At 46.8% G+C, this 16,165-nt stretch overlaps 1 protein-coding gene across 13 annotated transcripts in view; it reads right to left on the reverse strand.

The window, feature by feature from the left end:
• Positions 1-68: 68 nt before the first annotated feature.
• The window catches only part of LOC135557576 (afadin-like), a 127,564-nt gene continuing 111,467 nt past the window's right edge, over positions 69-16,165 (reverse strand). For 5 of the 13 annotated variants that reach the window (XM_064990985.1, XM_064990983.1, XM_064990984.1 and 2 more), the window contains 7 exons: positions 13,677-13,768; positions 12,911-13,099; positions 11,591-12,748; positions 8,522-8,656; positions 6,389-6,689; positions 2,090-2,174; positions 69-1,902 (listed from right to left, as the gene is read on the reverse strand). In XM_064990985.1, coding sequence (XP_064847057.1) covers positions 1,746-1,902; positions 2,090-2,174; positions 6,389-6,689; positions 8,522-8,656; positions 11,591-12,748; positions 12,911-13,099; positions 13,677-13,768 — 2,117 coding nt within the window. In that variant the 3' untranslated portion in view covers positions 69-1,745. Of the gene's footprint in view, positions 1,903-2,089; positions 2,175-6,163; positions 6,690-8,521; positions 8,657-11,590; positions 12,749-12,910; positions 13,100-13,676; positions 13,769-16,165 lie in introns of all 13 variants that reach the window. The other 8 variants (XM_064990975.1, XM_064990978.1, XM_064990977.1 and 5 more) reach the window with 3 other exon arrangements.

A 16,165-nucleotide genomic window follows, 5' to 3' on the forward strand; every position in this document is an offset into this window, starting at 1 on the left:
TAAAATCTTGACATTTTTGCATTTATTTCTGTCACATTTTAAATATTTCTATACAAATTTGAACGAAGTTCCAGCATTTTGTAAAATCTGTATTTATTCATGATTTACAAAAGGCTCAAGCAAAACAATTTAAATTATTAAAATGTAACCTAAAATGAGAAACAAAGTTGAATACAGTCTTCGAAGCTGAAACAGGATATTGCCACCGTTACTTTATGCACAATTAAAGTTAACAGTGAAATCTGGCACATGTTCTCCTGAAAAGAATATTTACACAAGATGGATCAAAAAGCTGTGAATGAAGAGATGTAGGGGGTTTAAGACCGGAGAGATTTACTTCATGTAAATAGCATACTGCCCAAATCCTTCAAATAATAGTTTCCTACAGTAGCCTTAGATCCAAATGTATTCCATGTTTTATAGATTTAACAGAAGGCTCAAACATTTTAAATAAACAAAATCTGTGCAAGTACATTACATAAGGTTCAAACAATGTTCCTACTTTAGATTTTTATTATCATTTGAACTGACAGTGAAGTAATTTCCCTCATACTGGTGATGTATACAACTTGTCAAATTTCACAACTCTGCAAATGACTATTCAATTCAAAGAAAATCAATACTAAAAAGTGGGGGGAATAGAAAACATTAAACTGTTAACACCCCCATTGACAGCGAGAACCAAAAGATAGGAGTTAATTGTTTAAATTTCCTACGTCACACTTCTATAAAGTCTGAACTGTCCATTTCTGAAGATGAACACCAAATGAGAGACTTGCTACTATTACGAAGTATAAGTTCTGTTTGGAACGAGAGAGATATTTACAGTGTGTGTGTGTGTGCACTCAAGTGGACCCCCAGTAGGACCCAGTAAACCAGTTTATATATGTGGAAGTCATAATGAAGACATAGCATCTTCCAGTAATAGCTGGAGCAAAACTAAACCCACATTCTAAGGAATGAAGAACAGTGTATCACAAACCAGAATGGACAACATTACTCCATTTGAATCACTGAGTCACAGGAGGTTGGTGGCACCTTAATTGGGGAGGACGGGATCATGATAATGGCTGGAGCGGAATTAGCGGAATAGTATCGATATATCAAACAAGTTTCCCATGTGTTTGATGCCATTCCATTTACTCAGTTCCAGCCATTTATGAGCCGTCCTCCCCTCAGCAGCCTCCACTGCGTATAAGAAGTTTAACTAAAATGATTAGTCTGGTATGGAAAGCCTGGGCATTTATTTAAACAAGGAGAAATTAAGTGTGAAAATATGTAATGCAGAAGGAGCATAAAATACCATAAAATATTCCACATCACAGTAAGCTATTACATTTTTTTTTTTAAATAAGCAAAACTTTTCATCCCTAACCCAAGAATCCTTTTACACACAAAAATATATCCCCCCCTTCGTGATTTCAAATGTGTCTTACTAGTATAATTAAAAACGTTTTTACAGTGGATAATTTTAATATATCCCCCCCTTCACGTGATTTCAAATGTGTCTTACTAGTATAATTAAAAACGTTTTTACAGTGGTTTATTTTAATATATCTTCGACAGTTTAAGAGGAAAATTATGCAAATAAATGTCTCTCCTATTGCAATGATACATTTAAATTGTACATAATGGTCCAGTTATTAAACAAAAAAACAAAAAAGGAGAGTCACTGGGAAACGAAACCTGGCCCTCTCGTTGCCGAGTTGGGGCTTGGTGGTCTGTCTTGCTAAGGCTCCAGTCTACTACTTTGTATTGAGTTCATTTTCCAGCTCCATGAGTTTCCGTGAGGCCTTGACTTTGTTGGACACCTCCTTCCCTTGAGAAAAGAGCCGCTGGCGCTCCTTGAAGGTCATACTCTCTGGCGCTTCTCCAGTTAAAGTGTTCTCCTGTTCTTGACCACTGCAACGAGAAAAATAACCACAATATGACTACAACATATACTGTACCACGTTGTGAGTTCTCAGAATTCCTACACGACAATGTCTCAAGTTTCTGATGGTCCTTCATTCAGGCGTTTCCTTTTTAGGAGGCTGACCCAGTTGAATGTTCTGTTTATGAAGAGAGAGAGATGCATGGCAGGCCTCACCCTTTTGTCCACTTCTCTCGCAGGTCCTTGTAACCTTCTTCTGATCCTACAACCCCGGTTGTGTTTCCAGTGTATGAATGAAATCCTGTATGAATTCATTCATTGGGGAAATAGAGCACATTAGTTAATACTTCATTTAGATTTAGTACCATGTTGGCTGGTTAACCCAAAACGTGTTTTAAAAAGATGCCGGGTACAAAAATGTGTATAGAACCGCTTTCTATGAACAATTTATTCACTGGGATTCATTTACCTGCGTCAGTACACGAAGAGTACTGCACGGCAATGTAAAGTTATTGTGACGTAACACTGTGTCAACTGTAAATCGTTGCCAAGTCACAATCCAGGCTATAACTTGATTTTATCTGTACCCAGCAACTTCTCAGTCAACTTCAAATTCTACAACAAACCAAGCTTTTTCCACAGACCAAAACAAGCCGTTGGGACTAGATTAGCTGACTGAATAGCGTTAGTGCATTCCAAGGCACGCCTGAAGCAGCAGGGTCTGTGAAACAAGTGTGTGGGATCAAAGGTGGAGGTCAACCAGTAAGGCATGTAGCACCCGAGGTAAACGGTCATCAAGCCTGTTATGCCAAAAACGACTTAAAAACCACTGGATGATAAGGTAGGAGCTCATCAAAGCCACAGGGGCCTGAATGAGGACCGATTTGATGTCCTAACTGGATTTCTTACTTCTAACCGAACATCACTGACCCACAGGTGACCTCTACCTCTGACCCACTGTAGGCATTAATCAGTAGGCTCACGTGTCCGTGTGTCTGTCAGGGCCATGTGTCCGTGTGTCTGTCAGGGCTGGGGCTGGCGTCTCACACTAACCCAGAACTCCCACCAATAGAATCTGACTGGTTGTGTTCCAACAAATGGTGTGTGTGTGTGTGTGTGGAAGCACAACCAGAATCCAAATGCATGTTGATTTTGTTTTCTTTTGTTTTAAATGGAATGAAACTGAGGATAACAGGGCAGACACAAACACATTGACTTGTGTGAACCGAGGCAGGACTCCACTGGCATGGTCAAGTTCTTCTGGTGCAGAACCGGCTCTCGGTCTACAGACTAGTTGATAAGTTGGTACTTATCCAAGGTCTGTCCCCTGAGCTAAAACAACACCTTATGAACCCTCCAATAACAAAGCACTAAAGAAAGGGCCTCTGATGGTTTGTGAATTTCATTCTTTTAGTAAGCCAAATGTAAGCTTATACAGAACAGTACTTTGGCATCAGATGTAATGTAAGTCAACTAAAGGTCGTTCTATATTCTAGAGCCATGGATAATGTGTTCCTTTCATTCAAAAAAGGCGAGCACAAATACCCCGAACTCCAACAATTCAGTTAGATTTTGCTGATATTCTTTTACGATAAAGTGGAGCAGGAGGTGGAATCTGAGCAGTCTCAAAACATTTAGATATCTTATCTATCAGAGAGCTGGGTTGCCCTTCACCTTGATGCTGCCAGTGGATTGTGGTAAACAGAGGGAGCCAGTGGTTCAAGTGGAGACCGGTTACCTGAACCACGGCATGGCCTCGGAGGGAAGCAGCAGCATTAGACAATGTCACTGACGGGACAGACAGAGACACGGCAAACAGACGGCAGACAGACAGACACGGCAAACAGACGGCAGACAGACAGAGACACGACCGGCAGGCAGGCAGCCAGAGGCACGGCACAGAGACAGGCAGCCAGAGGCACGGCACAGAGACAGGCAGCCAGAGGCACGGCACAGAGACAGGCAGCCAGAGGCACGGCACAGAGAGAGACAGAGGCACGGCACAGAGAGACAGACAGAGGCACGGCACAGAGACAGACAGCCAGAGGCACGGCACAGAGACAGACAGCCAGAGGCACGGCACAGAGAGACAGACAGAGGCACGGCAGACAGAGACAGACAGAGGCACGGCAGACAGAGACAGACAGAGGCACGGCAGACAGAGACAGACAGAGGCACGGCAGACAGAGACAGACAGAGGCACGGCAGACAGAGACAGACAGGCACGGCAGACAGAGACAGACAGAGGCACGGCAGACAGAGACAGACAGGCACGGCAGACAGAGACAGACAGGCACGGCAGACAGAGACAGACAGGCACGGCAGACAGAGACAGACAGGCACGGCAGACAGAGACAGACAGGCACGGCAGACAGAGACAGACAGGCACGGCAGACAGAGACAGACAGGCACGGCAGACAGAGACAGACACACGGCAGACAGAGACAGGGCAGACAGAGACAGGGCAGACAGAGACACGGCAGACAGAGACAGGGCAGACAGAGACAGACAGTGACAGACAGAGTGACAGACAGACACACGGCAGACAGAGACAGACACGGCAGACAGACAGAGACCGACATGGCAGACAGACAAGAGACAGACATGGCAGACAGACAAGAGACAGACATGGCAGACAGACAGGCAGAGACATGGCAGACAGAGACATGGCAGACAGACAAAGAGAGACCGAGACAGGGCAGAATCAGGAACAGTCATAGCAGGCCAAAAAGAGGAGTGAACAGAATACATGAGTGTTGAAAGGAAGAGAGCAAAGCAGCAGAGGCAGTAAATAGCAATGGATCTCATCAGGCCGATTGGAATGAAGCTAGGATTCAGCGGGGGCGGGTTGCAGGTTTTGTTGATGTGAGATTATAGCAAGGTTAGTGATTGGTCCCTCAATTTGAGTGAGGAATGCAACACATTAACAACAGGCCCACCACACATCATCCGTACTGGGAAGGGCAGGGGCACTGGTGCTGTGTGCAGGTGACATGCAGGGTGACATTCACTGAGCCTTTTGACTAAGACTGTGTTGCATTACTGCCATATTTTGTCCATGGCTGTTTAAAGTGTTCACATCGGAGGGCTTGCGTTCACATTTTCTTTAAGAACACTTATAAACATGGTCTCTAAAATAGAAAGGCATAATCCTGTGATTGTCAATGGTGGATATCATTAGTTACTAACAGCATTTCTACTTAAGACATATCTTATTAGTTCCTCAAACTACAGTAGACTATGTTATGGCTCACAATGAAACACTAAAAATGTATTCTATTTAGAGTATGATAATACTAATAGACTTTTGAATGCCCTTCTCACCAAGAGATTTAAATTATTGTGGTTTGTTGACCAAAAATGCACAGACTATCCCTAAAATGTCAAGCAAAGTTTATCTTAAAAGAACTTTTGCCAGGTTCCAGCAATAGAAGACAATAACTGAAAGTTGACACTTCTGCCAGTAGGGGTCACTAAAGGCTTTAAAACAGAATACATTGTGACACAGATTTAAACCATAGAACTAGATTTTGGTGAAGTAGTACTACCGCTCAGTAATCTAATGAGTGATTGATTGGTTTGGAGCCCTGACAGACCTTTAAACAGCCACAGACAAATGCAATGGCTCACTCAACAGATCTTTTCCCCTTTGCCAAGTGAACCTGAGGAGAGAAGCTCCTCTCAGGTCCCATCACAGAGACAATGTGATAGATAAGAAGCCAGTGGCTCAGTGTTCCTTAATGCCAATCCCACCCCCAAGCAGCTGTGGGGCCCGCGACAGGGCTGGGCAGGCAGGCGGGCGGCAGGTCACCACCATAGCAAAACCAAACACATGGGTGGGCGAGGGGCGGCAACACCAACAGTACTATGATTGGATATCTGGAGTGCTATCACGGCGAATCACGGGTTGGTTTATCGATTGCTTTTACTTGCTAGAAGGATGATTGGAGGTAGAGGAACGGGTGAGGACAGGACATTTGACAGAAGGATCGGGAAAAACAAACAAAACGGAATCTGATTTGCTAGGAGGAGTGGAATTTCCAACAACCTATAACAAACTGATGGGAGATGGCTGGAGAAATAACAAATTACAAGTTGATTGGCAACTACAATACAGATCTACTGGATTGTCGAGAGACAGAGAGGAAGGGAGAAGGGAAAAGGAAGCCAGAATGACTCTACTGAAAAAAACAGGAACACAAAAATATATTTTTTAAACAACATGAATGAATGAGAGATTTGGAGAGGGAGGCGTATGGGAGGGCGTGTCCTCTCTCCTCTCCTGTCTACCTTTAGAGTTGCCTGTCGGGATGAAGCTGAGGCTGGGTTTGATGGGAGGGGGAGGGGGAGGGGGCTGCCCTGCAGTACTGTTGGCATTGACAGCCGGCAGCTGGAATGAGCTGGACAGAAAGATCCCATCAGACAGAGGGCGGGGCTTGCGCGCAGGCGGCTGCGGCTTGTGCGCGGGCGGGAGGTCACCATAGGACTTTCTGGTGGCGGAGAGCTTAACCTGACCTGCAGCGTCCTCCTCCTCCTCGTCATTATACGAGACAAACTTGGCAGTGTACAAGGCGTCAGGGGAGACGACCTGGGTTTTGAGGTAGGATGCGTTTCTCTGAGGCGGGGGTGGTGGAGCGTTAGTGGCAGTGGTTGCGGGGGATGCAGTGGGAGGGGGGGGCTGAGGCTGGTAGTCCCTGGGGAGGGGAGGTCTGTACAGACCAGGCTCGTCAGGCGTCAGCAGCTTGCGCTCGGCCTCCTCGTGCTGCCGGCGCCGCCCTTCCTCCAGACGTGTGTAGTACTCCTCCTCCTGCCTCCTCTAAGGGAATGGGAAGAGCCTGTTAGTGTGGCCAAGGCATGGCTGACTGTCTTGGACTGACGCATTCTGCTGGAGGGAGGATCCCATGGCCACAAGACAGCCATAGAAGTCCGCCACTTCCTTATCTGTTCACTATGTGTCTGTGTGTGTGTGTGTGTGTGTGTGTGTAATGTGCGGGGGAGGCTACTCTGTGTGTTGTGTTCTGGGTACTTCATGTGCTGTTTTTCATCTCTACACGCTGTGTTGAGAACCGCCATCGGTGAGATAACAGGTACTTTTCTGACAGCTTGGGGCAGTTTGAAGCGGTTTGGGTTAGACTACAGTCAAGTGATTCGATAGGCTTGAACTCAAGGACTTTTAGAAGGGTTCTATGGTTTTAGCTCTGGAAAAGGGACCAGCTAGTAACAGAGATTGGTTGGCTCTGGTTTCTGTACATGGATCCCCTGGGTTAGTGTGTGGTATGGTGGGTAGGTATATGACGTCGATGAGAGGATGGTGATGTGTTGTACTCTGGTTTGGCCACAGCGAGGGTGGGGCATTCCAACAGCAGTTCCAAAGCAGTGCCTGATGAAATGACAAATGGCTTCCAACAAACGTAGGATTCCATAAACAACCGGACATAGACAACAACAAGTGACTCCCATGCTTTTGGGGGGTAGGAGGGTTACATGCATCCATTCATAACATTACATAACACAGAGGAAGGGGACCATCTTGAGAACATGCCGTTAGGACATCAGTGTCATGATTACAGAGCTTTAGATTACCAGTGGTCTGAGGATGACTCACAGGAAAACAACTAAATCAATGGTCACACAGTGAAAACAAAATGGCGCTGGGATGTTGTAACATTGTCACACAAGGTCAGATGACTGGATGCTGATGCTCTCAGACCACTGGTGATTCAACGTCCCCATAACTGACTGGGACTGAGGACAGGAAACACTCAGTGCTCCAAAACCACACTTGGTCCCTGACAGACCAAACACCACCAGGCATCATTAAGATAAGTGAGCATTCTGTCTGGCTGTGGGCTCTCTGACCCAATACTACTTCTCCTGTACACAGAACACTGAATACTACCTCCATCACTACTCGACCGGAGTCCTAAAAACCCAGCCAGACAGTCCCCTCCACAGTTCTCTGATTGGTTCATTGTAGAGGGGCGTGTTCACAATTCTTCATACAGGATCACTTACAGCTCCGTGGAGAGAGTGACCAGGAACAGTAGAAACCTTGAAAAAGCTGGTAATGTTAGCAGATTAGAAAAAATGGCCACCGCCTCAGTTGCCCCTCTACACCCCCTGAAGGGAAGTGGTCCCCACAGATCGGTCTTTACTTTCCACTGTATAATTGTTCTCTTATGCTGGTGGGCTGTTCTGTTTAGGCACGACTCCTTTTTCATGAGGTAAACTACAATTAGCTGGGCAGATCCCCACGGGGTAATACTTTAATTACAGTGCAGCTTAGTCTCTTAAGTCTCTCTCTGGGTTTACACTCCGTTACTCTGATGTCCTCTGCTTCCGATTTGGCTGTGGCTTTCTGCATTGCTCTGCTGGCAATGACATCAATCATTTGCAAAAACTTAACTAGCCTCAAAATTGTTTTTACAAAAAACAATGAAACACAGCTGCATCGGGATTCCATTGAGATCTATCAGATTCATATACAATATTAAACAATAATCTTATTACAGTCTGACTGAACAGAAATCACTTTCATAGAAATGTATCATATTTTGTCAGAACCCGTCAAACCAGCTGTGTGTTAGCAAACTGCTGAGAGGACTGTGTCGTGTACACGGTCCAATGGGTCCCGTCAGGGAGGTGTACCTTCTCATCGACCTCTCGTCTGGCCCTCTCCTCCTCTCTCCAGCGTCTCTCCTCCTCCTGCTTGGCCCGGTCCTCCGCCTCGCGCTTACGGATCTCCTCCAGCTGCTGCTTCCGCCGCCGCTCCTCATCCTGCAACTACACACACACACACCATTCAGCACCATGCACACGGCCCGGGGAGTCATCCTACAGTCTATGATCTCCTAAAAGGTGTGCTTGGAGATTCATCTGTTGTAGAGTGGAATATATTTTGTTAAATCGAACCGTTTCAAATAGTAGACCCAAATGTGTTATACATAAGTGTTATTCGAGGCCCTGCTCTCTAAGGTGAAAAGGTGGAAGTACAACTAAGTAACAAAAACTATCCTCAGATCTCCAACTGAAGCAAACCTACCGATGCGCTCGTCACACTGTCCTACCGTTAATCCAGTCAGCCCGTGTTTCTTCAGTCCGTCACAGCTCAACGGTAAAGCCCTAAGGTCTGCACCTACACACGTCTATACACAGGCTCATTCAGCAGATTGGCCCCGTCAGGGGCATCGGGTTTCCAGACAAGGGCCCGTTGTGTTGAAAACGTCTAGGTCTAGATATTGTGGGGGAATGCTCTGTATGCTTAGCTAAACGTCTAGTGGGGGGCATTTCCCCTCTGCCACAGGATAGGTCGTCTGTGTTGAGAGAAGCAGTGTGCACTGCAGACAGGCACATGGCGACAGCTGGACATGCAGAATGAATGACAACAACGTGCAGCAACAACAAACAACAACGGCATGGCTGGGCAGAGTGGAGCAGAGGAGTGTCCACTTTGTTTTCACTGATGTCATGATGATCAAACAACAGACTGGAAGTCAATCACCAGATGAAACATGACTACAGATGGACAGAAGAAAACACTGTGCAACTTCCCCAATGAGAGAGGAGGAGGAGAGATGCTACAGCATTCAGGCTGAGCACGAGCGTTGTTCACACACAGAGCTGGATGACTGGAATGAAGTGGACTGACACCCACACGGTGCAATGATGGTTACGCCCCACATGCAGGTGACCGCTGCTGGGGAGGGTCTTCCACCATGCACAGACAGACCCCCACTGCAGCAGGCCAGGCAGCTCCCTGCTCTGAAACAACAGCTGCATGGTACTGAGCCTCCCTGGAACAAATACTTTATTTAACCATGCCCCAGTTAGTTTTAGATAAAAACATGTATAGGTGAGATTAGTATGTCCTACTGATTTTCTTTTTCTTTCTGGGAATTGTTTTAATCAATGATGATGATTTATCTTACGAGGCATTATTATTTGATATCGTCTTTAAATGAGCCCTGACCAAAATAATTTGTGTGGCTGTGTGGCCTTGGGCTCTCACAGAGACCAAGTTAGACCACTGTTCCACAGATCGACAGGGTCCCCAACAGCCAATGAGAATCGCAGGATGACTTCCCCGTGGCTACTCTAGAGCCAAGAGTGGCACCTCCAACTTCCGAACCCGCCCCACGAGCACAGCAGCCGGCCCACAGGCCTGATGAGGGAGGGCAGAGAATGAAGGAGAGGAAACACAGGTGGAGCCCAAGACAAGTAAGAAAGGAGAAAGTAGGGAGAATGTGTAAAGACAGAACGTACCAAGTCTAGAACAGAGATTGCTGGGACAGCAGTCTGCTGCGGAAGAAGAGGAAATCAAAGAGAGAAAACAGGAGGATAGGAACGTGGGATAAAGAGAGTGAGTAAATAGAGATTCTAAAAAAGAGGAGGAAGAAGGTGAAAACATTGCTAGGGGTTTTAGAGGCAGCAGTGATGTGGTGCCAGGAACATTCCTCCCCAGTATGGGGCTGATTACAGCCAGCGGTGAATGTACGGCCCACTTCCCCTCAGACCGATAACGCTCCACTTCGCGCCGTCCGATTCCTTGCATGGAGCCCCCCCCCCCCCTCCGAGATACCAGAGCCTGGATGGCAGGGACTCAGAAGAATGTTGCTCACTACTTAAGGAAACTTCCTGGAGTCTCACTAGACAGAGACAGTACTGCTGTAACAGTTACTAATGAGGAGTAATATACTAGAGGGGCCTCGCTGGTTTATGTTCATCTGTGCTGTTGTCTGAGGAGACCAGGGACATTAACCCTCGTTAGATGACGTTTTACTCGATTCAAGTCAGACTGTTTTCTTGCGGCCATCCTGTTAGACCAGGAGATGAATCATTTCCAAATGGCCATAATATTGAAAAAAAAAAAAAAAAAACAATTTCTACTTTTCCATGTAGGTTTGTTGTGTGTCTGGCATCCTGCCCCTCCCTCTCTTGCAGCCAGTTGAGAACAGCAGCTCAGCTTAGCATGTGGCAAAGCAATGAGCATAAGCATGTTGCAGGTGCACACTGCAAAACATTCATTGTAGCTAGCTACTTAATGGGAGTTCCTCAGGGGAATTCCACATCCTACTCTGTACCCATTGAAGGGATACTTTAGGATAATGGAAATGAAGCCCTTTCTCTGCCAGATGAACTCATGCATACTGTTTTTGTGATCTGCTAACTAGCATTAGCACAATAACTGGATGTCTATGGTATCTACTAGCATGCTGACAGTAACCATAGACTTCCAGTCATTGCGCTAACGCCAGTAAGCAATTTCACTAACGCCAGTTAGAAATTGTTATCCATTGAGCTAACACTTGTTAGCAACTCCCTTCAAACTGCACACAGAGACCACAAGTTCATCTGACTCTGGAGAAGTAGATAAAGGACTTTTTGTCAAAATTCTGAAGTATCCCTTTAAGACCAGTTCCATTTCCTATCTTCCCACTGCCCTGCTTGGCCCATGGCTGGCCCTTCCTTGGCATGAGAAATGTCATGCCCTGTGAGTCAAGTGGCTCAAAATGTTCATAGAGCTCAAGTAATTTATAAATGGGTCTACTGTAATGAGTCTGTGAATCTAATGATCTCAGCACTGAACATCTTGGGCCACGAGTCTTCCTCCATACACCTTACCACCCTGATGTGCTGTATGATTCTCTATAGCACAGCGTACCTTCTCCATGTTCTCCAGTGTGCTACACTAGACCCCTGCTCTCCAGGGCAGCTCACCCTTGCTCTCTTCTCCGCCTCCAGCCGCTGCATGATCATCATGGAGTCCACGTCCTCGTCGTCATCCTCCTCATCTTCCTCATCACTCTGCTTGGACTCCTGCAGTCTCTTCTGGAACTGCCACTCCAGCATCAACTTCCTGAGCCGGTCGCTCTCCTCGGCCGTACGCTCCGGCTTGGCCTGCAGGTCCTGGATCTCCCTGTCCAGCAGGTCTACGATGTGCAGCTGCTGCTGCTTCTCCAGCTTCTCCCGGGCGTCCCTCTTCCAGGGGTCTGGGGACAGGCTGTCGCTGGAGGACAGCGCCGCCTTGCTGATGGTGATATACTGCAGGTCCCGGCGCTCGATGGTGCGGGGCTGCTGCTGGGGGAGCAGCTCTCTGATCACTGTGTCCATTGGGTTTCCCTGAGGGGGCAGGGTCGTCGCTCTGGGCAGAGTGGACAGTTTCTCAGGCCTGGGGGGCTGCTGCTGCTGGGCCTGTTGTTGGCCCTGGGGGGGGAAGTAGGGCAAGGGCACCTGCTGCATTGGCATGGGGGACTGGGGAGGGGGCATCTGATAGTGCTGTGTGGGAGGGGGGAGTGTGCCCCCATGTTGGTTGTTGTTGTGGGCTACAGGCATGGATGGGTTACGGACCTGTCCCAGCTTCCTCTCCTGTTCCCTCCTCTTCCTCTCCCTCTCCTCCTCTAACCGGGCCTTCTCTTTCTCATACCAGCGCTGCTGCTCCTCGCGCTTCTTGCGGTCGGCGGCTGCTGCCTGCTGCTGGGAGGCCGAGGGAGGGGGGGGTAGGGGCAGGTCGGGCTGGGAATCAAAGTCCTGGTAGTGTACAGGGGGCGGTGGAGGGGGTGGGAGGTCTGTGCGTGTGGCCTGAGCCACGGGGCCTGGGTGCGGGGCGATGGGGCCAGGGGTCTTCCAGCGTCCTGGGCCACTCTTGTGGTTGCTCTGGGTCTTGTTGGAGGAGTAGTTGAGGTGCTCCTGGCTGGAAGTGGAGGACTCCACGGAGGAGGAGACCTGGTGGTGGTTGACCCAGTGTTCCCCACTGCCCCGCTGGTAGTCAGCCTCTCTCTGCTGCTGCTGCAGGTGGACCAGGTCCTCAGGACGCAGGGGGGCTGGAGGGTAGCCCCCTGGGAGGTCACACAGCTCCTCCTGAGAGTGGCCCATCCGCTGAGAGGACAGACACAGCAATCACATACACAAACATTAACACAGTGCAAGAGCAGCACAGCACTTGTACACCACTGTATACACCTAGTACATGTATAAATTAGCGACATGCAGGTATAGTATGTCATATTATGATGATGATTCCTTTGCCTGTGTGCCCACCTGTATGGCGATGCTGCTGTTGTGGTGGTCTTCCATGGAGCCAGGAGGGCCCCTGTCGTCAGTGTATAACTGCCCCGCGGCCGGGCCCATCCTGTCTGTAGACTTGGAGGCTGGGATGGTGAAGTATTCCCTGGGGTAGGTCTGAGTGGGGATTGGGTAGGCCTCGGGACGAGGTGGAGAGGGCTCGTCCTATAGAAAAAGGGGACTACGATTAGAACACGCACTACGGTTGGCTAAGAGACGTCGGATAAACTAGACCAAACGCTCGTGGCCACGGTGCAGATTTCCGGCATCAGTGTTATTAACGGTAGCAGATGGCGGTGGGGTCCTGTGCTCAGGGAGACCATTGTTTGTTGACAGGATAAGAATGTTGGAGAGGCAGCACACGAACACCACAGCTGGGTAGCTCATCAGTGATAGTGGTTGGAGAGCTGATGAGGATTTATTACAGGGGGAACAATAGATAAAGCTATTTTCAGTTACGCTGGAACGTTGTGATTTTACCACCGATAATGACTCTTAGTAATCTTGGTTATTGTTTTGATTGTGAAAGCTGAGAAGAACAGATCGAACACAGGGAAAGCTGCAATAATGTATCGTCTTGTGCTGGACCACAGCCCTGTCCTACTCGTGTGACATGTCCAGTTGTGTGACTGGTAATGTCTTGGTGTGGTCTGGTCTCATAACTGAGACCGAGTAGACCTTCCTCAGGGAGATATGTTACGGCGACATTCCTCTGACTGGTGGTGTTGCTGTGGTTACTCACATCAGCACACAGGTTGCCCGTGGAGACGGAGGTGATCTTTGTCCCAGGTCCTCCTGGGTAGACGGTATTTCCTCCTGGACTCTGACTCTGGTCTGGAGGAAAAACACCAGGTAGTCAGAGCTGAGCAGACACGAACTCATTGGTCACACACACGCACACAATACTCCAGTGATCACCCGTCTTACAGTTGACATTTATTGTCATGAATCTTGCCGTGGAGGCAGAACTTAGTGATTTCCGCTAGATGGGCCATTTGCTTTTTGGTCTTAATATAAGGTTAGGCATTAGGGTTATTAAGGTTAGGTTTAAAAATGAGATTATGACTTTGTGGCTGTGCTAGCTAGTGACCACTCTGCAGAGCTGCCTCCAGGGAAAGATTCATGACAATAAATGCCAACCTGCCATTCTCTATCTCTTGCACCTGGGGCGCTATGGGGTTTGGAGGTTTTTGTTCCAACCCAGCACAAAAGGTCCATGTGTTGGAGTTTATTTGAAAAGTATAAGTAGGAAATTGCATGCATTTTTATGATTACAGAGAAGGTGGCCAAGTTTCAATTAATACTTTCCAGTTAATCATATTTCATGGCTTTTAGAAAGGGCTCACAGAGCTTGTTTTTCCACTCACAGCTGTCCCCCAGTGTTAGCTATGACAAGATATTAATGAAGCAAGACAGACAAATTTAAGTGCCTTGAGTTTTATTTGCGTGTTCTACAGTCCTGTAAAGATAGTGGCTGACTGGGACAGGCAATGTAACATCCAAAAAGATCCTTTTGAAACATTCTCTGTAAAGCTAACTTTCATCAAGGTTTTATATGGTTTATAATTGGCTTCGCTTTTCATTATCAGTATCCTTTTCCAGTGTTATGATATCCGTAACATCCATAACAGATATGGATGTGATGAACATCGACGTATCATATCTTAAGCTCCAGAAGCTTGTGCATTCACCACGTCGTGTGCTCGTTCTGGGACGTAATTCATCAGACGTCTACTGAAGGAATTGGTGATATCTTGAAAATGTGTTCTAGCTAAGATTATTTTGGAAAATGTATGCTGAAATGCATTTCTCACACATGGCAGTATAGTGTCTTCTTCCAATGAAACCCCCAAAAATACCTTAACTTAATCCAGTGTCCAGAAAAGTCAATATACAGTACCAGTCAAAAGTTGGGTCACACCTACTCATTCCAGGGTTTTTCTTTAATTTGACTATTTTCTACATTGTAGAATAGAAGTGAAGACATCAAAACTATTAAACAACACATATGGAATCATGTAGTAACCAAAAAAAGTGTAATACAAATATATTTTAGATTCTTCAAAGTAGCCACTTTGCCTTAATGACAGCTTTGCACACTTGGCATTCTCTCAACCAGCTTCATGTGGTAGTCACCTGGAATGCATTTCTATTAACAGGTGTGCCTTGTTAAAAGTGAATTTGTGTAATTTCTGTCCTTAATGCGTTTGAGACAACCAGTTGTGTTGTGACAGGGTAGTATACAGAAGATGGCCCTATTTGGTAAAAATAAATACAATTAAAGAGACTTGAATGGGCCAAGAAACATGAGCAATGAACATTAGACCAGTGGAAATCTCTCCAATGGTCTGAAGTGTCTAAGTTTGAGATTTTTGGTACCAACCGCCTTATCTTTGTGAGACGCAGAGTAGGTGAACGCATGTGTAGTTCCCACCACGAAGGATGGAGGTGGTGGTGTGATGGTGCTTTGCTGGTGATAGTCTGATTTATTTTGAATTCAAGGCACACTTAACCAGCATGCCTACCACAGCATTCTACAGCGATACACCATCCAATCTGGTTTGCGCTTAGCGGGACTATCATTTCCTTTTCAACAGGACAATGACCCAACACACCTCCAGGCTGTGTAAGGGCTATTTGACCAAGAAGGAGAGTGTTGGAGTGCTGCATTAGATGACCTGGCCTTCACAATCACCCGACCTCAACCCAATTGAGATTGTTTGGGATGAGTTGGACCGCAGACTGAAGGAAAAGCAGCCAACAAGTGCTCAGCATATGTGGGAACTCATTCAAGACTGTTGAAAAAGCATTCCAGGTTAATCTGGTTGAGAGAATGCTAAGAGTGCACAAAGCTGTCAAAGGCAGAGGGTGGCTACTTTGAAGAATCTAAAATATATTTTGATTTGTTTACCACTTTTTGGGTTACTACCTGATTCCATGTGTTATTTCCTAGTTGTAATGTCTTCACTATTATTCTACAATGTAGAAAAAGTAAAATAAAGAAAAACCTTGAATGAGTAGGTGTCCAAACGTTTGACTGGTACTGTATATAAAGATAGAAAATTACCTGATATGGTGTGGTGTCTGGCCTAGTATAAGGCTACCCTGTAATTACGCAATCCTAAAGTACTATGCCAGGGGTGTCAAACATACGGATCCGGCCCGCTAGGGAGTCTAATCCAGCCCGCGGGTGGTTTGAGTAAAAATGTAAAAAACATTTAACTGAAACAA

The sequence above is a fragment of the Oncorhynchus masou genome, chromosome 16, assembly GCF_036934945.1.
Source record: "Oncorhynchus masou masou isolate Uvic2021 chromosome 16, UVic_Omas_1.1, whole genome shotgun sequence".
In the NCBI taxonomy this organism is placed as follows: domain Eukaryota; kingdom Metazoa; phylum Chordata; class Actinopteri; order Salmoniformes; family Salmonidae; genus Oncorhynchus; species Oncorhynchus masou.